This window comes from Melopsittacus undulatus, chromosome 1 (genome assembly GCF_012275295.1).
Source record: "Melopsittacus undulatus isolate bMelUnd1 chromosome 1, bMelUnd1.mat.Z, whole genome shotgun sequence".
Taxonomy (NCBI): Eukaryota; Metazoa; Chordata; class Aves; order Psittaciformes; family Psittaculidae; genus Melopsittacus; species Melopsittacus undulatus.
Genome location: NC_047527.1, coordinates 99,977,333 through 99,999,202, shown reverse-complemented (window position 1 = coordinate 99,999,202; position 21,870 = coordinate 99,977,333). Strand labels below are relative to the sequence as shown.

General features: G+C 40.5%; 1 protein-coding gene across 1 annotated transcript in view; it reads right to left on the bottom strand.

Moving 5' to 3' along the window:
• The window catches only part of OBSCN (obscurin, cytoskeletal calmodulin and titin-interacting RhoGEF), a 174,172-nt gene that overhangs the window by 115,154 nt on the left and 37,148 nt on the right, over positions 1 to 21,870 (bottom strand). The window contains 17 exon segments of the mRNA XM_034060452.1: positions 773 to 1,045; positions 2,630 to 2,896; positions 3,107 to 3,373; positions 4,138 to 4,407; positions 5,342 to 5,608; positions 7,071 to 7,337; positions 8,305 to 8,571; positions 9,332 to 9,601; positions 10,220 to 10,486; positions 11,161 to 11,265; positions 11,770 to 11,931; positions 13,244 to 13,397; positions 14,080 to 14,192; positions 14,537 to 14,803; positions 19,526 to 19,789; positions 20,010 to 20,279; positions 20,754 to 21,020. Coding sequence (XP_033916343.1) covers positions 773 to 1,045; positions 2,630 to 2,896; positions 3,107 to 3,373; positions 4,138 to 4,407; positions 5,342 to 5,608; positions 7,071 to 7,337; positions 8,305 to 8,571; positions 9,332 to 9,601; positions 10,220 to 10,486; positions 11,161 to 11,265; positions 11,770 to 11,931; positions 13,244 to 13,397; positions 14,080 to 14,192; positions 14,537 to 14,803; positions 19,526 to 19,789; positions 20,010 to 20,279; positions 20,754 to 21,020 — 4,017 coding nt within the window.

Below are 21,870 nucleotides of genomic sequence, written 5' to 3'. Positions count from 1 at the left end.
TACAGCTCAAGATTAACAACAAATGATTTGATGTCCATGACTATAAAGTCCTCAAGAAGGCATCAGTCATGCCATAAAGTGTTGCTTAGTAAACACCCAATGCCATCTGAGACAAACAAACAAGACAATATTCCTGTTGAAAAACATAAATAAAACCTCTCTCACATTTCACTAAATAGGAGCAAGGTGAAGCCATGATATTTGTAAGCCCTTTTCATTGTGAGCTGATTAGTGTGAACACTCTAACTGAACATGGAAAAGTTTATTCTGCATGAAGTGTTGAAATACAGGTTTCTCAATGCCAATCATCTAAAGCAGGTCTCATCTCAACAGTACTCTCTAAAAACAAGGCAGATAGCTCAGACTGGTCATGTAGGGTATAAGAGGACAGATGCCTTCAGAGTCCAGATATTCACTTCCAAAATAGTCTATTAAGACAGAAAAGATTAACAGCTCTCTGGAAGTGCTTGTCTTCTACACAGCTGATAGAAGTAGCCTAAGCTAGATACAAATAGCCAAATTGGCTAAATCTTATCCCCCCTGGCACAATGCTTTTAAATTCATGAAAGTCCAATCAATCAGGAGACCAAACCCTGATTTTGGTACTAGCTGTAGCTTCATTATGTAAGTAATGCTATTCTTGAACATACACAGTATACATATGATATGACTAAACCGGTAGATTTTTTGTTCTTTTTTTCACCTACCCATCTTAACTCATGCCTATTTCTACCCATTCTTTCCTCTCCTGCAGTTTTTATGATTGAATTACCTTTAACAACCAAACTGGCAGAAGTTTTCTTATCACCAGCTTCAAATGTAATGACCCCCGAGTCCTTCAGTGAGAGTTTTTTCAATGTTAGCAAGTGATATCCACCAGGCTGAGACTGGATGTCATTAAGTTCATTGGTATGGAGTGGGGTTTTATCCAAAAACCACTGCACTTTGCTATAGTCTACAGGAGAGATTCTGCATTTGAACATGGCAGATTCTCCTTCTAACACAGTGACATCTTCCAGGTCTTCTGTTATTAGCACTTTCTGTCCTGAAAGGAACATAGATATATCAATTACTCGATCCTTCAGTCTCTAGCATGAAAATTGACATGGAAAACTCTAAGATTTCCCATGCAAGTATTTCAAGACAGAAATACATTCATGATACCGAAGACTGAAACACAATTCCTGATATTCAACACAAAAACCATTCACAGGAAGACAATTTATACAGGACACACACCAAAACAAGATGAAGACAATTTCAAAGCACCAGAACACAGAGCAGAACAACTAGCCAGTACAATGCAAAACCAATGTTACAGAGTTTCTCTTAGTGAAACTACCTGTAAAGGATGAAAGGATGCTGAAATAACAGCATTACTGGGCTCTAAACATCACCAAGCATCTCTCCCATGACAACCCCTCTGTTTTTCTACAGCAAACATAACTTGCTTCCTTTGGGATAGGAGCACCCATCCCCACCGTCTTTGAGCTTAGTCCAACAATACAGTGGGAAGTGGAGAGAGTGTCTGATTGCAGCTTTAGTAAAAAGAAGCAAAACAACAGCCCCCAAAACCTGCCTGTATAGATATAGATGTACACTTAATTATTAATAAATAAATAAAATCAAGCTATCACTGTATACAAAGATAAATCTGATGTTGCGACTACTTACAAAACCAGTACAGAGGTTTTTTTACTTATATCTTGAGTTTTGCTTCAGACAGGCATTTTTTCCCACTCAGAAAAGCTGGTATTAGAAACCTTACAGAGAATTCAGGTAAATCAGATCCTGAGGCCATGATGGGCATTAAGCACACTTCTTTATTTCACAAGGCTGCTCTATCAGATGGTCAGAGGTGGAAGAGCCTGGCTTTACCCCCTCACTTTTAATAACCAACTATAACAATGAATAAGTGGACACCACCACTGCATCTCTGTGTGACTGTTCTTGACTTGCTCCTACTATTCTTTTCACTGTTTCATCTTTTTCAGGTCATTTCTCTCAGCTGGGGCTCCAGTGAGGGAATTGTGAGGAACAGTATCAATCAAACCTCACTCTGTTCCCTTAAACACTGCCCTGCTGTTAACAGTGGCCACCACAGCTCATTCGCCACCCATAGCTTCAATTAAAAGCTGTTGGGTTGTACTTTTCACCTGGAGATTTTGTTCTACCCTTCATGTCTAAGGTGCATAGGGATATCAAACGCTTAAAGATCCCTGAACCACTCATTTACCCATCCCCTCTTAAAAACTACAAACAGAAAGAGGCATCAAGGGACATGGAGAAAAGTCTAGAGGCAGAATCATTTTTCTTTCATCTAATAGCAGGCACTCTTACTTATATCTGTCACATCTTCACGCAGGAACACCAGCCTCTCTTTGCATCAGCATTTTGGGCTTTAAATCATACCCAACGTACTTCATGTGTAATTGCTTCAAACTGACAAATTGCTTTGAACATTCCTGTTTTTGTCCTCATGTTCTGTGCAGTATGCATACATCATGAATGAGACAGAGCCAGAAATAAGTGGATTTGTTACCCGTATGCTGAGAAATAGATCTGTCTACACATACGATGTTTTCTGCCTCAGGAAAGGGATGTATAAACACGTTCCTCTCATGCATACCTTGCACCGTTAGCTTGGCCCTGGACTGAGCATCACCAATGTCACAGGTGTAAGTGTCACTGTCACTTTTCTCCAAGTTCTTTATGGTCAGCTGCAGTACTTGTCCTTTCTGTGTGATCTCATATTTCCTGCCAGCCCTGAGTTCAGCCATGCCTTTCCGCCAGACCACAGAGGATGCAGCTTTCTCACTCTGACACGTAAAGACTGCAGTTCCACTTTCATCAACCTTCAGATCTGAAAGCTCTTTGACAAAATAATTGGGTTTTTCTGGGAGAAGAGAGAGAGAGAGAGCACACATAAGATCCTTCAGGAACTACAAGGTGTTTTTTCAGTTTTTTTTTTAAGGTTTTTAATCTATGATGTTTTAGAAAACTAAAACTTGCTCTTCTCTTCTATCTCCCTAAACAGGATAATTTTCCACAGGCTTTAGATACTTTCTCCACCTTTTGTACCAGTCCTGTGCAAGCTTCAACTGACCTTGAACAGTGATCCTGGCTTTCGTTTTAGATGTCTCTGTCTCACAAGTGTACTCCCCACTGTCCTTGACTGTGGAGTCATGGATGATCAGAATAGCCCGTGTTCCCTCTTGGTGCAAGTCATATTTCTGACTTTTTCGGATTGCTTTGCCATCCTTGTACCACCTGATGTTCATATCAGGTTTTGACAATTCACAACTCAGGCTGATGTCCTGCCCTGCTGCTTCTGTTTTATCCTCCAGCTGCTTTGTAACCTCAGTGGGTTTTTCTGAAGGGAAGAAAGGGGGAAAACAGACAAACAAACAAACAAAAAGGCACTTTTGACTAAAAATCATACTCACTGTATGCCTGGGCTTTTTGTAATTCAAATATCCAGCAAGTTTTCACATCCCCAATGAGTGATCAATTTTGTGATAGGAAAGGGAGGGGAAAAACAGTCTTGCTCTTTAGTAGATATTAATTGCAGTTATGAGGTCTCAGTGCATATTATGATTGATTACAGGAACTGAAGGCTTGTCCTGATGTCATTCATTTCAGGGGATGACATTTCATCATCATTGAAGTTATTATAGGCATGCAGTTTTGGTGGGATCTATCTCACTGAATATAGACATCTACACTATAGAGAGCAGAGGCACTCAACCCAGGGCTGCTATACAGCTAGAAGGAACAATTTATTTTGTCCTAAATAGGTTTAACTGTGGATGATGAACTATGTCTGAAAACTACCTATTTCTTCTCTCCACAAACTACCTGGAGAGCCTTGGGTGACTGTATCTGATGCACGCAGTCTGGGTGGAAATTGTCTGTACAATTACACTACTGAGTGTATTCTGCCATTCTCGAATATCTATAAAAGGTTTCAGTCTTGCACTTGTTTTTAAGGAAAAAGATAAATCTCAGTGATTCTAGGCTCACAGGAAAGGCTGCTATTCACTTTAATCATAACAAGAGTTTTCCTTTAAGGTTTACTGACACCTTATGAAAAGACACCAAAGAAATCAAACCCCAGAAACTTTCTGATATCATTACCTTTCACAACCAGAGAAGCCTTGGAGGTTAGACCACGGGCAGTAAAAATTACTTCCCCAGCATCATCAAGCGTCACACTTTTGATATTTAGTGTGTATTTTCGACCCATGTTAGAGGCTTTAAATCGTCCTCCACTTTCCACTTTTTTCCCATTCAGCGTCCAGTTGAAGTCATCAATGCTTTCATGGGACAGAACACATTCAAAACTGCAGTCTTCTCCCTCCTGGATTTCAGTGTTCTTAAGCCGTTTGGTGATGCCAATGTTCAGTTCTGGAAAACAAAATGTAGGTTAATACAAGGAGAAAAGATTTCTATGATTGATAGGAGTAATAGTATCAACATTTTAACTCATCACACTGGTTTATCTCCTGGATTGACAGGGCACCATTGCATTCTTTACAGATGTATTTGACATGGGAAGGATTTCTCAGATATTATCCACTCAGTCACCACAAAGCTATAGGAAAAGGGACACGTGAATCTCTTGGCTTTGCTCTGGAAGGCCTGCATGAAGAAGAGCTCACTCAGTGGAGAAACTCAAGATTCAATGAACTAGAAGGGAGAAAAGCTGTCAGAGAGGAAACCTTAGGGATGTTGTGTGAGGTTTTTCTCCATGCTGATACAACAAATTGGATGTTCGTTAGCTTGTTACCACCATAACGCTTTTGTGTTCAAATCTGACAAATTCAAAATTTGTCTCATTATCAGTATAAATTTGAAAGCCATGAACAATTATCTGTCCTTCAAGCAGCCACAAGGATTAGAGGACAGGCTGAACTGCTGAGTTCTTCAATAGACAGTGTTGTTCTACTTTTGTGTTCCCACAACAATGGGTTTAAGCCACTGTTTTAAGCTAATAGCTTAAAATGTGAAACACAAGCCGCTCGGGGTTTGTTTGGGTTTGGGATTTCTTTTTTTGTTGGTTTATTGGTTGGTTGGTTGCTTGGTTTGTTTGGTTTAGAAATTTTTCACTCTTCTGGGAGGATTTCTGCACCTTAGGAATGTTCAGGAAGGAAAAACTCAGTACATTCTTGAGAAGCGATTGTCACTGAAACACCATATGTACTTCCATCAAAGAGTAACAGAGATTATTCAGATACCACTGTGCTACATGAAGCTAATGGAGAAATAGGTGCGAGACCAAGTGCCCAAGCCCACTCATATCTGTCACATCCCTTGACTTGCCGTCATCTACAATACTTACCCTGAACGCTGACCTTTGACTTTGCAACATCAGTGCCAATATCACAGGTGTATAAACCTGCATCTGTCTTTTCAAGGTCATGGATAAGGAGGCTCAGGGTCTTCCCAGACTGTATCTGCTCATACTTATTATCAGATGTGAGCTTCACACCATCCTTTTTCCAAACAGGTTCAACCTTCTCTTTAGAGACTTCACATTCCAGTTTAATAATACCTCGCTCCTCACCAAAAACATCGTCCAATGACTTCATGAAGACAGCAGGCTTCTCTGAAGGTTAATGGGAAAACAGAATAAACAGGATATTTAAATCAAGATATTTTCAGTTGATATTAAATATTTTAAAAGGGCTTAAGTAAACCTTTGGCAATTCTGCTGGTACCAATGCAGAACCTAAAACAGACTCACACCTCATGACTGGCACGAGTTTTAGGGAAATCAGAATTTATTAATGGGAGGACGCAAGAAAGGAGAGAGGCAGCCCATATTGCACATCATGGGTTGTGATATTCAGTGCTGTAGTCATGGTCCCTCTTTTGACTGTGCACCTGTGAGACTGCAATAACTCTTTTCTTTCACTGTGCTGGGCATCTGTGAAGGCCATGAGATCCCATCACAGGGAATAGCAATTGGAAGTGGCATGTATGGCCTTGCAAAGACCAGAAAGGTAGCTTTTATGAAATAGCTACTCAACAAGATAGAGTACATTTAAGGAAGTCCTTGTCTGCATCATGAAGGAGCAAATGTTCTCTGGGAACATCCCTTCTCCTTGCAGCAGTCTGCATGTTCAGAGGGGTCAGGTGGTTAAAGGAAATACGTGTGAAGGAAAGTAATTGGGATGTAGGTCTTTTAAAGCCAGAGAGCTGGCACAGTCTTTTTCACAATGAAGGATTTATGCAGTAGGAACAGCAATAAAAAGATATGCTGCACTCCTTGCTCTCATGAACATTTTTCCTCTTGCCTCTTTGACTTATTGATTCCCATTGTCTATAATACATTTGATATGGAAGATATTTATAAAGAGGGGATTTTTTGATCAGATATGAAAAAAAAAGAAGAGGAAACCCTTCAGACTCTCTGAGTGGATAGAGTAAAAGAGTTATATTATTCAGATACTCTGGGAAGAACAAATTAGGCATGATCAGGAGCAAAAATGCAAAAGGAATAAGGCAGATGATTCTTCAAGCACCTTCAGGTGTGTCAACTGCAACACTCAGTTTGGTGTTACCTGCAAACTCGCTGAGAGTGCAGAAGAACATGTGAAACTACAGATACTCAGTTATGTGACAGAACTTCAAGATATATGAAGGACAGCAGCAAATTGCTTTGTCTTTGCTACTGGACTCCAGCTCCAGAATTGACTACCTAAAGGTGTGCCCTGCCCTTAGGCGTAAACTGACGCTCAGGTTCCTGCAGTCAAAAATCGTTAGAACAGTTTATAGACTATACGCTATTGAACAGACAAACAAGCAAAGGCAATTGCTCCTGAGACTATCCTGATAAGTAAAAGGATTATAAACATTCATGGAAATTGTTGGCAGAATACCAAAACAATCTTCCTTAGAAAAATCATCAGCTATGGTAGAAACTTACACTAGAAGAAAGCCCCTATGCACCTACTGCTTGGCCCCAGAGAGCTGAAGCTTATGAGCAGGTTTGCTGCATTGATATGGTAAATAATATCTCCTTTACATCTCTTAATTACACTCAGAGGAGTGTAATCACAACCCACCTATCACCTTCAGACGCACACTCTCTTTTACTTTGTCTGACTTCATTGTCACTATGCCAGCATCCTCAGGCTTGACCTGCTTCATTGTCAGCGTGTAGCAATTGCCAATATTCCTGATGTCATTGAAATTGTTGGTATAGAGGAGGGTGTCATTGAGGAACCATTCCACATCCTCGTCATCATGGGAAAGCTCGCAGGAGAAGACAGCGGAGCTCTCTTCTTCAACTTCCACATCCTGCAGGTGTTTGCGTACTTGTACATTGCGAGCTGTAGAAAACCAAGGTGCACCATCATTACTGTTACCATAGATCAGTATTGTTACCAGAAACAGATTTCATAGTGTTTAGAGTTTATTAGATTATTCACTAATCCCTGTGTGCTAGCCACTGCACACACACACACATTATAACTAAATCATCCCCAACTCACTTCCAGTGAAACTGTGACACAGAGGGTGCAATCAAGACAATGGTTTTGGACACAAAGACTCAGAGATTAAGCATCTTATTGAGGTTTAGGGAGCAATATGAATTAAATTCTTTTATTTCTCAGTCTTTGACCAGAGGTTTCTCTTTACAGCTATTCTGCTCCTGAAATGTTGTTCCTCAAGGACTTGCTAACTCAGAGGAGGATTTAAGAGTATTAAATAATTTTGTCATTTGGATGAACCTCTGCAACAACAAATTGTCACCAAAAGCTACTCTCTGGACTTCCAGAAATGATTCTGTGGCTCACCTCCAAGTCTTACTGAAAGTGACACAGTGAACATCTTTTCTTACAGTTTTACCAGGGGTGAAGAATTGGCTAAAAATAGTTCCATACCCAGATGAGGTAGAATATTGCTATGAATGACAAGCATATAGCAGCTATAAAAGCTGGCACAGCTGTCAGGAAATGAAAACCACAACCAAGAGCACCAGAATCAGAAGCCTGTAACAGTTTAACGTAAGGGACATTTTTAACTGGAAGTACCAGAGTTCTAGCTATTTGGATAAAATGAAAAATAACGTGCCTTGACAAAGATGCATGAATTTCTGTCTTACCCAGATGGTGCACTTTTGCCTGCATTTCCTACTTCATGACAGGCACTGGAATATCAGCACAGTGCATAATACAATCAGTTCTCTTGTGATACTGCATATATATAAAATTAACCGAAGAGAAACCCAGAGTGAAATACCGATCTATACAGACATGCAACAGGCAAGCTCCCACTGCTGCAAGCTACTCCTACCTTCAACAGTGAGTGTGGCTTCAGTTTCTGTGCTTCCAGCCCTGCACTTGTACACACCAGCATCTTCAGGCTTCACCTTCAAAATCTTGAGCTCTGCTGAATACTCCTCCCGCTTGATTTTGTATTTCTCGGAGGGCTCGATGAGCTCATGGCCCTTGAACCATTTCACAACCTTTGGAGAAGGCCTGAAGTCACAAGACAGGATGACTGAATGGCGCTCCAGAGCTGTCTTGTCCTCCATCTTCCTGGTGATCTGGATGTGGTAATCTGCAAAGCAGGGTTGGGAAAGAAGAAAGAATCAATCTGAAGAAAAGTTCCTAATCTATTTCTAGCCATGCCAATGAATTTCCTGTATCTCATTCACAACCGCTTTGTGAACTGTACTACAAGTTTCTCTTATGGTGCTGATGTGCTTTGAAGTTAAAATGGTATGATGATCCATAGGAAATGCTGGTTTCTATAAGACAATGCGGAATATTAACTACCAAATGCATGGTCTAGTTCTGTTCAGCACTTACTGAATTATTCTCTTATTGAAACTTTTATTCAGGTAAGGGCAAATTAAAAACAAAACAAGGACTTCAGGACGTGATTGGAGATTTTTACTATGGTGACAGTGGAAGATGAAAAGCCCTGAAGCTTTGTCTCACATCAAGTCAATGACAAAATGGATTAAGTAAATGAGCTATCAAACTTGCCTAGTACAGAAATAAACTCCCCTGGCAAATTTCATCTACTTTGCCTTCTTTGGTAAAGTCAAGAAGAAAAAAACAAAACAAAAATTAATTCTAGCTCAATAGATTTGAATACCAGACACACCAAAGTCATTTAATGAGATCCCTTCCTAGGACATCGTTGCTCATTGAGTGCATCCAACATTGCCCCCAACAATTTGTAATTAGGAAATAAGCAGACACCACACAGTAGACCCTCCACATTAGACATTAGGTACGAAAGATTATTTTGCAGGGACTATAGGAAGGAGCATCTTTCATGATCTAAAACAAGCCAGGGCATATGACATTACCTCTGACAAGCAGGTTTGCTGTGGATTTTGATTTGCCAATGGAGAACTGAACGACGCCTGTCATATCGGTACTTGTTTTCAGTATTGTCAGCTTGTGGATGGTACCTCCTTGATACATGATAATGTTTCTGCCTGCCTGTAAGACTTTTCCATGTAGATACCATTTGGGGGGCTTCACAGATGGAATGGATATCTCGCATTCAAAATTGGCTTCTTCGGGCTCAGTCACATCTTCATCACACAGCTCCTTTACAATATTAATGGCTTGCTCTGGATAAAATGAGAAAGCAGGGATTTATGAGTCACAGAGAAACTCTGCCATTATCAACCCACACACTCATGTCATCTTTTCTGCATTTGAATACTGCACTTATTAGCTTGAAAGGCCTTAAAACAGCCTTTTTAATATAAAATCAAATATATATTGCTGGTCATAGGTCAGATATTGAGACTGTGACACTGCCTCAAGAAAATCTACATCTCCTGATTTACAGTCCTATTTCTAATGCCACCTTCTACCCTATATCAAACACTTGGCACTATAAAATAGAAAACAAGGTTCATTGGAATGCAGGTGTTGATAGTAGAAAAGATTTTGGTGAGTTACTGAAACTTTTCTACAAAAAGCTTCCTTCAGTACATTTCTTAAACTTCTCAGGAACAGGAATCTCACCACTTTCCTTATGAAACTATATAGATATTAATTTTCCTGGATGTTCCTGATTTACAATTCTGAAAGGATTCATTACCAATGGACTTCAGAATAAATCAACATTAAATCAAAATACTTTTAAAGTGTTATTGTTTTTTCAAAGTAAATGACAAGGGCTTTTTGAATTGGCTAATCCTCCTTCCCGTGCATCCTATAGGGGAAAAAATGTTTACTACCTTCAACAAAGAAATTAGCACTGCTTTTGTCATCAAAGGCATCACAAGTGTATACGTCCTCATCTTCATATTCTGCATTGTTGATGATGAGTTTCCGATAGACATCATCGCTCACGATTTCATATTTGTCACTAGGGTGAATTTCAACATCCTTTTTATACCATCGAACTTTGGCATTCGCGCGAGACACCTGGCACTCCAGGAATCCCCGATGTTTTTCAAGAACAATCTTATCTCGCAAAGGCTTCACAATTTTTACAGGAAGTTCTGAAAGGAGTCAAAAAAGATGGAATAAAAGGTACAATTTCCATGAAAGGTGACAATCGAAACCTCCATTAGCTGTATTTCTTTTATACTCAGTTATCTGGATGATGACAGGAATCCTCACTGTGCTAAGCACTCAACTAACACACAGCAAGTACACAAGGACAATTTTTAGCCATATTTTACCACTTGAGTGACTGAACTGTAGAGATAATAGGTAATTTACTCAACACTACACAGCAGTGTTATGGCATGGACTGATTTTGGATTTTCTGAGCTTCTCATTGTTTTAATTCAAACATCTTCTCTCTGTCTCTACCACACTGTTTAACACCAAAACCAAAAATAATAACAAAAACTGCTGTGCTCTTTTTAAATATACACCAGAAAGAGGATATGCAGGAGAAAGTCAAGCTACAGCTTTTTGTCCCTTGAAGTTCAAACATGACTTTTAACATCTTGGGTACAAAAACAACTTCCTGATAAAATAAACTGTGTTATTTAACAAAAGTAAATTCCCAGGCTGATATTTAACATGCAGTAAGATAGGCAGGAGTTTTTGGTTTCCCTGAAAACTCTAGGTGTTCGTTAACCTTCTTCACTTTAAAAGTGAGGGAAGTTGTTTGGTTTGTGACATATAAGAGCATAAGCAGTACTAGCACAAAAGATGCAATTACCTTTTACTGTAAGATGAGCACGAGATTCTGCTTTTTCTGCTACAAATTTGATTTCTGCTGCATCTTTGACTTGGACGCATGTGTAAGTCAGTGAATAGGTCTTTCCTGAGAAGAGATGCACAACCAGACATAGTTTTACCCAAGCAAACAGTTTCGGACTCCAAGATACTTTGCCAGGTTGAGCACCACTCATCTGGTTTCACCATCACTACCCGCTCTCATGGCAACAAGCCCTACCATTCCCCTATGTGTACATCCCTGCATCAAAGGGTAACCCAATGTCAGCCCCTCCAAGGACTGGTAGAATGTGACCCTCACAACCATCAGGACAGTACTTGAAACAGAAGGATCCCATCCACTGACGGATGATAGAAATTCCTACCTCACTGCTGGCAGCATGGGATATTAGGATGACACCAAACTTGCCTTATTAAAGTTACCACCATGTCACTATCCCAGCCCAACTGCAGCCACAGAACAAAAGCAGAACTCTCTACTGAACCTTTTTAACTCAGTTTTGGAGGTCAGACCTCTCCACCTAGTCTCCCATACCAGCACCTACTCCAACCCATCCTCATTCAAGAATGAGATCCCCCTTTTTGATCTTACCATCTTGACGCATTTTAATATTGTCAGCAGCCTTCAGCTTGTTGTCATTTTTGTACCATTGGGTTTGAACCTCATCATGTGAAATCTCACAGATGAAAGATGCACTCTCAAATTCATTCACTTCCACATCTTCCAATGGTTTAACGATCTTGATATCTCGGGCTGTGAAACCACAGAGACAAATATTTGTTTGGGGTTTCTCCATAACTGAGTGTGGTATGTTTACCTTCTGCATACTTGCATGGGAAAAAAACGGATTGTGTTTCATTCTAGATTAATCTCCCTCCCTGAGTAGTTTCTTTCTTCGGCTCAGTAAATACATGTTTTTTGCTTGAACCTATAGGTAAAATTACAAGCTATAGTGAAGGCCATTGCAAAAGTGTTTTATGGATGCCAGAACTTCATACAGGCTTTAAAATAAGTTAAACATATTAAATAAGAAAATCTACCAAGGAAAACTAAACAGAAACTACAATTTCTGCCCCATGTTTAACAAGGAGATACCTTTTCCCCAGAGTCCCCTGAACTTAGTATAATCCTCTTTAAATCTGCAGCTTTGCACTAATTTATGCAAGAACAGACCCATATTTCCATGCTGTTGAAATCCTTTCCATTTGAAAAACAACCCCTTGATACACCTCAGTTTAGCCTCAGGAGCACAGCTCTAATGAAAACCAGCCAGCTTTCAAATAGCAACCCATCCCAATCACAACATCAGGGAGAAAAGGGGGAGTCCAACAGAGCAGTGGAACAGGACAGATGCTTATGAAGATGTTGCTGAACCTAAGTGGCCACATGAGGACAGCATCTAGTAAGCAATAAAAGCTGCTCTGTCTTCAGATGTCCTGCTCAAGAAAAACAACTGCAGGGCACAGCAGACCTGTTCAGTATCTGGCCTTTAGCACTAGTTTCTATTTGGTGCTTCAGAGCCTGGTGACAAAGTATGTCTGATGCTTGACCAGTTGCACAATGCAACACACAAAGGAAAAAACTGTCTTGAGCATGAATAGGAGATGCAGAGCTAGAAATCACAATCCTTTCCCTAGGATTTACAACATTAAAATTAGAGCAATTCCTGAAATCATACCCAAGGCTTGTCCAGTCCTTATTCAGGCAAAGTCCCTCTGTGACCATAGCACAACCTAAACCAAACCATGTCAGCACTAGCCATTATAAACCTGCTCTGTGTCAGGTTATTCGGTGTTTGCTAACTTGACAATGTAGAAATGCCACTCAAATTCCAGAGAACAGAAATCACTTATGAAAAATGGGAAAACTAAGTTAGCACCTCTTCCAAAATGCTCCTCTAAGGACAGAGCAAGCACTGGACAGCTCTGCCAGCACTTTCTCATTAAGAAGACAAAGTTGACCAAAATGAGTAATTGTGAGATACATGAACTGTCCACAAAGCATTTCTTGCTGTGTAGTCAAAAACACGCCAGTAGATGTAATATTCTACTTCAGTGAAACATACCATGAACCTTTAGAGTAGCTGATGTCTTCTCTTCAGCTACTTCACATATATAGGTTCCCTGGTCTTCATATTCACACTTGTGAATAATAAGGCTTCTCTTAGTTCCCTGGGAAATAATCCCCACTTTTTTACTTTGCTGGAGCTCCTTCCCATCCTAGAAGGGAAAAAGTCAAACCATATTATTGTCAGCTCTTCTGTGTCTGCAGTGAACAAAACAAACATTCAGATCTGTACTTAATTTGCCTGTTTCATTGGATTTAACAGAATTGTGTTTACTGGAACATATGCTGAAACTTAAGTATGGTGCAAAGTTTTCAGGAAGTAGAAATGGCTGAAGAATGTGCACAACTTTTGGTTGATCTTAGACACCTGTTTGAAGGTTTAAGGCACTATAAAAGGTTAGCAATAAGCCCCTTCAGACATTACCTTGAAGAAATGCTGTTATCCCCATTTAAGGGAAGTATCAGCTGAGTCCAAAGGAAGGTACATGAAATACCTAAGGTGATCCCCAAAATGACTATCAGGTGTAAAGGCAATTGAGACTTCACCTTAAACAACAGTTCCCAGTGAGGCTATAAATCTTGAGTGAGACCTGCTAGGCATGAAGCTCAATACTCCAAGAATAGAAAACATTAACTTTTAAGCCAACAAATGCATACAGTAAATAAATAACAGTGATGAACTGGGCAAGTAAATGAATGTAAGGACCAAAGAGTAGTGCTAAAAGCTGTATAGCAAAGGTGGAGACTCACACCCCCTGGAAGTGAAATCAAAGGCTCCCATTCTCTTCCAGAGGAGCCAGAAATTAAAATACCACTCTACATTAAGTGCTGTACCTTGAACCACTTAACAACCCCATTGGGCTTGGACAGCTCACACTCAAATATGACTTTGTCCTTCTGAGTTACACTGATGTCTACCAAAGGCTTGCTGATTCTCACAGGCAATTCTGCAAAACAAGAGGAAGTCCAGTTAGTGGGGAATTAGGTCTCCTGGACCATCTGGCACAAGCAATGATGGATATAGTCAGAGCCTAGATTCCACGCTTAATAATGTTTGTGAGAACAAAATCACATTGTTTTGAGCACATTATCATGAATGGTTCTGGAGACAACGATGTTACAATAATCCTGTTGACATTAGAAGGCTACCTTACTGATGATAGTCTACTGCTTAACATCCCTTGCAGTTACAAGGAAAGCTTGTTGCCCTCTTAGAAGCTCTCTCTCTGAGACAGGGGAAGACAGCCATGTCCCACATCAACCAGTGCCTGAGATTTTCAGGTCTGTGTACCTGTAACAGTGAGCCTCCCTGATGAAATAATGCCTTCTGCTTTGAAGGAGATGAGTCCTGCATCTTCAAGAGTCACTGAAGAAAGAGTCAGTGAATGTTTCTTCCCCAGAACACCAATATTGATATTCGATGCAGGGTTCAGCCGAATGCCATCCTTCTGCCAGGTCCCTTCCACATCCTCATGTGACACCTCCACTTCGAAGGTGACAGTCCCCTTCTCAGGGACTTCCAGGTGTTGAAGACCTTTCACCAGCTTGATCTGCCTCACTGGAAAACAAACACAAGCAGGTTGGAGATCTCACACCGATAGCTGTTAAATACTCTGAGGACTTCCAAAACAGGTTCTTTCCCTGTTTCTCATGCAGGTACCTGCCAATTAATTGGTACCTGCTGGTTAAACAATCACCATTGCAGAAAATAAAACTTGTCTGTGGCTATGCTGATTGCATGGCTTTTATTCTTAAAATGGATGTTTTCAGCTGGGACAAACAAGTCAAGCAAACATTGCAGAAAAAGGACAAACTGTCCTTTTTTCTATCAAGGTCCACCACACTCACTGTTTAGACCAGAAATAAGCTCTAAAGTTGTACACACACACAAAAGAGGACTAGAGATATTCCTGTGCTGGGTGAGGTGGTCACCAATAACCATTAGGCAGAAACACTCCAGAATAAGATAACACTTATTATTTATACATCCCTGTGCCATACAAGAGAGATGTGCTGAAAATACTTTGGGTATGATTCAAGAGAATGATGATCAGTAATAAAACATAAAGGAATAAACAATACTGTGCAGTTCTTCAGCTAGGACAAAAAAGGGCAGAGAGGGAAACAATAGGAAGAAGAAAAAGCTTTTGGTAAAAGGAAAAAAAACCCACCCAAACAAAAACTAACCCATGACATGGCATGAAGTGTGGTGACCCCTCACAGCACCTCTTTTGAGTGAATATTATCTGTTGCTACTACAAGACATTAATATTCCATCAGCCAGTAAAACACATTTATTGTTTAAACTTTTCTCATCCTTAAAAGAAATTCAGTTGACAATTATAAAAAAAACGACCAAACAAAAGACCTCTACAGACCCATAAATTCACAATAATTCTCCATGAGTCTTCTATTTTGACTTTCCCAGTTCATGTTTAACAGAGATAATCCCCACTCAGCCACGATCTGAATGCAAACATCAGCAGGAGTGGGCTGTGGGCTCTGTTCTGTGGGCATGGTCTAGACCCAGCTCCGGAGCTGATGACACCACAGCCTCTCTGAGGCTCAAATATCTCCTGTTGGCACCTATCCTTACACTACATGGTGACAACAGGGCACAAACTATTTCTCCAAAGGTCCCACAGGGGCGATGTGAATACAGTATGGCCTTATCAGCAAACTGGATAGAAAGAAGCACAGTATGGCTATCTCCAGGAGGGTGGTAGCAGACTCCATGCAATGCCATCTCCTTCCATTATTCTTTTTTTGTGCCTCCCTGTTGGCTGTTATACGTCATAGCACCTTTTGGGAGGAGCACATGCTTCCTTTACAGGATCCTGTGTAATTCCTCTCTCAAGGAAACCACACTGATTCCCCTCTCATGGTCTTCTCCAAGGTCACAACCACTTAAGCTCAAATTTGCACCAAGAACATGTCTTAACCAGACAAATGATGGATGTACAGACACTTCCAGCCCCTTATTCTTTGCTTTGCAAACTTAAACACCAGCTCTCCTGGTTTTTTTCTTTAGAAGCTGCATCACCCCTTATTTCTGATCTGATTTTGTGGCCAGTGCCTATCTCCCCAAGGGACCTTATCCTCTAAACTGAACACAGCATGTTCTAAACTGAACACAGCAGTTTAGACCTGTTACTGTCTAACCTTTCCCTTAAGGTAGTAAACACTCAACAGTGTTTGGACCAAAGTGAATGGACCAAAGATCAAACTGAAATTATTCCAAAGAGATCGTGAAAGGGACTTGCAAAAGCATTAACTAAACAGCATAGCAATTTCAAACTGAATGCTCCATCCCTGGCAGTGCTCAAGGCCAGGTTGGATGAACCCTTGCGTAGCATGCTTTAGTGTGAGGTGTCCCTGCCCATGGCAGGGGGGTTGGAACTGAATGATCTTAAGGTTCTTTCCAACCCTAACTATTCTATGATTCTATATATCCTCACCTGGTCCTGTACATAACGTTGGAAAAAAAACAAACTACTTTTTTCCAAAAGTCAGCAAAAAGAAAGCAGCAGTCACCAAAAAGAAAGCAGCAGCAGTAGATGGTAAAGCTTTTACAGGATTTCTTTTAATAGACAATATTTTATGTCAAGAGATTTGAAATTTCATACTCATGTTCCCAGTATAATTTCTGCTATAATTAATTGACCTAATTATGCTGTTCCCTGCTGAACACTTAGAGGTGAATCAGAGGAAAGATCACTTTACCCATGACTGACTTAAATCTTCCACAAACATCTCTTGGTTACAACTGAAAATAGATACTCAATCAGATATGCTGTTGGCTTGAGCAGCTCAGTTGCTTTCATTACAGATGCTTATCTTTTGATGAAGCAGCTTTTATACTAGAGCAAATCAACAGATTTTCACATAGCTATTTATTATTTACCTTGCTCCAAAAACAATCCCAAACCAAACAGTATCAGTCCAGCTTGGTGGCTTTCTTCTTTAAAAAAGCTTCTCTGAAATCAGGCTTCTTAGACTAAAGCTGAGCATCAAATAATAGTAGCTTAATTCCCCAGACTGTCAGCATTTAAAGAACTTCTGCTGACCTCAGTGTAAGCTCTTACACATTCTACTGAAAAGAGGTTATTTGCTTATATGCCAAAAAGTGGAGCATAGTTTTAGACTTCTACTTTTAAAGTCTTTCTTCTGCTGTAAAGCAGAGTGAGAGCTCGGAGCCACCTCATTTGGAGGACTTGGATGCAGAATCCAGTAAGTCTAGTGAGGTTCTTGTATATGGCCCTTTTCCTGCTTCATCTCTTAAATAAGGCTTGGATAATCATATGCAAAAGGAATTCCCTCCTATAGCAAGCTGATTCCTATTTTCGATTATGGTCCACGAGTTTCCATCACTGCATGAAACCATCCCGGTTCATCAACAGAGGAGCTAATTTCCAGTGACACAAAGCACAAGTGATGAGAATGCAGCTGACTACCTAGGAAGCATACAGCAAAATCCTCTCTCTCCTTCAGAATAGGAAGTTTATAAACCAGAGACAGATACACATTTATGCTTGTGTAACTCACTTTACACAAAACACTGTCGGCAGTTATCAGGACTACCCAATTACTTCCTATATAGACACTGTTCCATCATTTTTATTTCTATCACTTAGCTGTAGCAACAGTCAGTGCTTAAAACCAGATGTAACTGGATCTACAACTAACTGCTGAAACATCTTGCTGGAAGGAAAATTAGTATCACACAGAGTCTGAACAAAATGCCTTGGGTGCAATGTTTGAAAGAGGATGGAGCAGCAAACTGCACTGCATTCTTCCAACACATTGTGACTGTGGAAAGGCTATATTTCTATATTCTACTGACCCTCTTCACCTGATTTAACTGAATCAGTAAACCTGAAACTAGCTGTAAATCAGGATCATAGTCTTGCAATGTTCCTTGAATCTTAGACGCTCCAGAAGATAATTGAATTAATTATCTTTAAACACTCTCCGGAAGTTTCTTCTTTCTGTTAGCTACAAAAGGAGCTGAAAGTAATGAGCTAGATTAAGGCTTCATGAATCCAAGACTAGTCTACAATCTACTAGCCACTACTATTTTTTGGTTTTTGATAGAGCCATTCAGTTTGGAAATAAAGATGAGTAACCATCAATGGAAGTGATAACTGCCCTGTGTTATGGATCCCTGCATGGATGCTAAAGCAGTGGGGTTTTGACAACTGTCAGCCAGGAAGATTTTGAAAATTGAACTGTCTTAGCAGTGCATGAATGTGATTTGACAAACCCTGCTCTGTATGAGGCAGCCTGTCATTAATTTCTGATTTCTTTGATTCCATCAGAAGACCACAGGATTATCAGGTTGGAAAGACCTAGAAAAATCATCTAGCTCTTCTGTCCCATTCTAGGACACACTCAGGTCTTTACATCATCACAACAGATATTTCACTAACATTTTCTTAAACCCATGATGAAGGCTCCAAGACCTCTCCAGACAACCTATTAAATCATCCAACTATTAAAACCTCTTTTATTGTGTAATCTGGACCTTTCTTGTGATTGAAGTCCATTATTTCCCATCATTATTTCCACATGGGGAAAAGATTGTTCCCTTCCACTTTATAACAACATTTCATTTACCTGAAATCTGTTATTAAGTCTTCCTTACCTATTATGTATGACCTACACAGTACCAATTGGTGGCAGGGGCTTTACACACAAAATTAGTCCTCAAGTGCTTTAATCCTATCTTCATCTATCCTGTAACAATCATGACAAAAGGATGTTGGAAAAAGGACAGAAATAGAGGGCTACTGCTGAGACACTATTAGCTTACTTGAAAGGGCAGCACCCTTAAGTAGAAGATTTGTTCTTGTAGTTTTTTTTACCCCTGGCTAATATAAATAGATATTCTGAAAGAGGTGGTTTAGCAGAATTAGGGCAATGGGTGGCTGAAGAGGGAATGGTTTGCTAAGAGACATGCAAAGGAAAGAACAATGTGATAAATTTCAGAGGAAAGAGAAGAATCAGCTAAGAAGCTTAATGGTCAACAGAATGGCTGAGAGCTGATGGGATGAGATAGAGGCAATAGGAACCAGAAAGCCATTCCCTGTTTACTGCTGTTGCTTTCACCTCCTCTCAGTCATTTGACTTGTGGACAAGCCCATGGCCAAGCCCATGGTTGTGTCCCTCTGTCCCCATGGCAGGTGGGTTGGGCAGTAGCCATTATGATAACGAAAGAGACCAACATCCACTTCCAAACCCTATCCAGGGTATTTATAGAACTGGAGATCATTCAACTTACTTTCCACATTGATCTTGGCTTGGGTCTTATCATCAGGACTCTCACAGCAGTAGAAGCCCCGGTCTGCAAAGGAGATGTCCTTAACTACCAGGATATGTTTTGTTCCCTCAGCTTTGATCTCTATTTTTTCACTGGGCTTCAATACAATGTTGTTCCTCATCCACTTCACCTCTGCAGGCTTGGTCAGCTCTACCTCCAAGGTCACTGTGTCCTTCTCTTCAACTGTTCTGGGCTCCAGTTTCTTCTTGAATGAGATCGGGGCCTCTGCCAAAGGAAAAGAAATATTAGTAAGAATGCAAAGGATCCAGAAAAAGGCTTTCAGAGAAAATTTAAATAGTGGCACATGTATCTCCAGTCCAAATGCATTCTGGGCTTCCCTGTTTCATGATGTAAAAGCAGAATTTTCTTACCAGCATAATCAGAAGGAAGACTACATGACAACATAGGTTGTAGCATCAGTGACAGGGGCATGATCAAGTCTTACCTCGGACCCTGAGATTGGCTGTGCTTTCTACACCCTCAGCATTAGCAGAGATTTCAGCTGCGTCTTCCAGTGTCAGATCAGTGATGGTGAGGCTGTGGTTAGCGTCCTTATGTGAAATCACATACTTCTTACTGGCTTCAATCTTGACACCATTCCTGAGCCAAGTGACCACGGCATCACTGGGAGAGACAGTGCACTTGAACACAGCCTCTTTTCCTTCCTCAGAGACCACGCTGATGAGACTGGTAACAAATTTCACCACTCTGGGAGCTGATGGATAGGAATAAAACATTTAGGACACATGGCATGAACACCTTCACAGAGCCAAAAGCTTTGACAATTTTATTGGAAGCATCCATTTTTTTTTTATTTAGAGTGAGTGATCATAATAATGGGTCATCATGTTTCCCATGTCCAAGTTTTGTGTCTGAAGACACCAGAAAAGAGAGGTAAGCAAATAGGGGGTAAAATCACATCTTAAGTTTGGGATACTTAATTCCAGCCTCAAATGCAATATGAAGGTCAATTTACCCACATTTTAGGAGGCTCAGCATGTCCCAAAATCATTATGTTCTACACAAGTAGAGTCCACTGACACTGAGAGAGTCATTGCCACTGAGTTTTGTATTTTGCTGTTAATACAGCAGACAGCACAAACACTGAAAAAAACTCAGCTTTACAGAATTGTAATAGGTGAGGACAAAATCCAAGGACCCCTCTACATTGTCACCATTGGAGACATACCTTTCGGGGTGATGGTAATGGTGCACTTGTCATCTCTGGACTCGCAGGAGTATTCTCCCTCATCCTCAGCCCGGATCCCTGTTATTGTCAGGGTTCGCTTGACCCCCTCCTCATGAATCTGGAAACGCTTGCTGGGCTTGATCTCTGCTTTGTTCCTGCGCCACACCACCCTCCCTTTAGCATGGCTCACATCACAGGTCAAAGTGACGCTGCCTCCAATCTCTGCATTAACAGCTTCAAGCTTTTTGACAAACTTCACTGGGATTTCTGAGATCCAGAAGAAGGAAAAATTATGAGAAAGGAAAAAGATAATAAACGTGTTCTAAGAAACTGGTTCCAGCCAGCTTAAAAAATAAAATAAAATAACCCCAGAAGATTTCTGAGGATCAGGGTAGGCAGAAACAAACCAGAAAGGTTTAAATTTAGGAAGATCCCTTTAGCATGGTATTTTAATATGACTATAATTACGTAAAGCAAGAACAGTGTCTTAAAATATGATCAGGTATTGCCTTTCTAATCATGTACCTGACGAGACCATGTGGTGCTTTATGTCAGAGCCTGATTTGCCTGACTGAAAATCTGTGCAGATGCATAAGCCCCAGCTACTTTTGTCTCTTCCATCACTGGAGACAGAGCCAATGGACTCAGAGAAATCCAGGATGTGATTTCTCTCCTCTTGAAGTGATACTTTAAGAGATCATGACCTATTAGAAACTACATTTCTGCAATGACTCCAAAGGGAACTGAGGGAATGTGTCTTAATTGCTGACATATCCAGTGTGAATGTCTGAAGAGAAGAAAGCAGGGCTTTGCTCTGGAACATCACTCCTCTTATCCCCACCCATGGATCAGCTGTACTTAACTATTCTTGTCACTTTCTAGCCTTAGCCTTGACCAAAGAACAGCGTCCCAGGTGCACCATCCCACGAAATGAGGAAGATACAATTCAGGTCCAATATTCCTTTGTAACTAACTCACACACACAGCATCCCTCTAGATCCTCATCAGCTTTGTCATGCTGGTGAGCAGTGGAGAAGAGCTAAGGCTCTACTGTGCCCCAGCTACTGTGATTAGGAGGAAGAGCAGCGTGACGAGTGTGGAGAGCAGATGCCAGGAG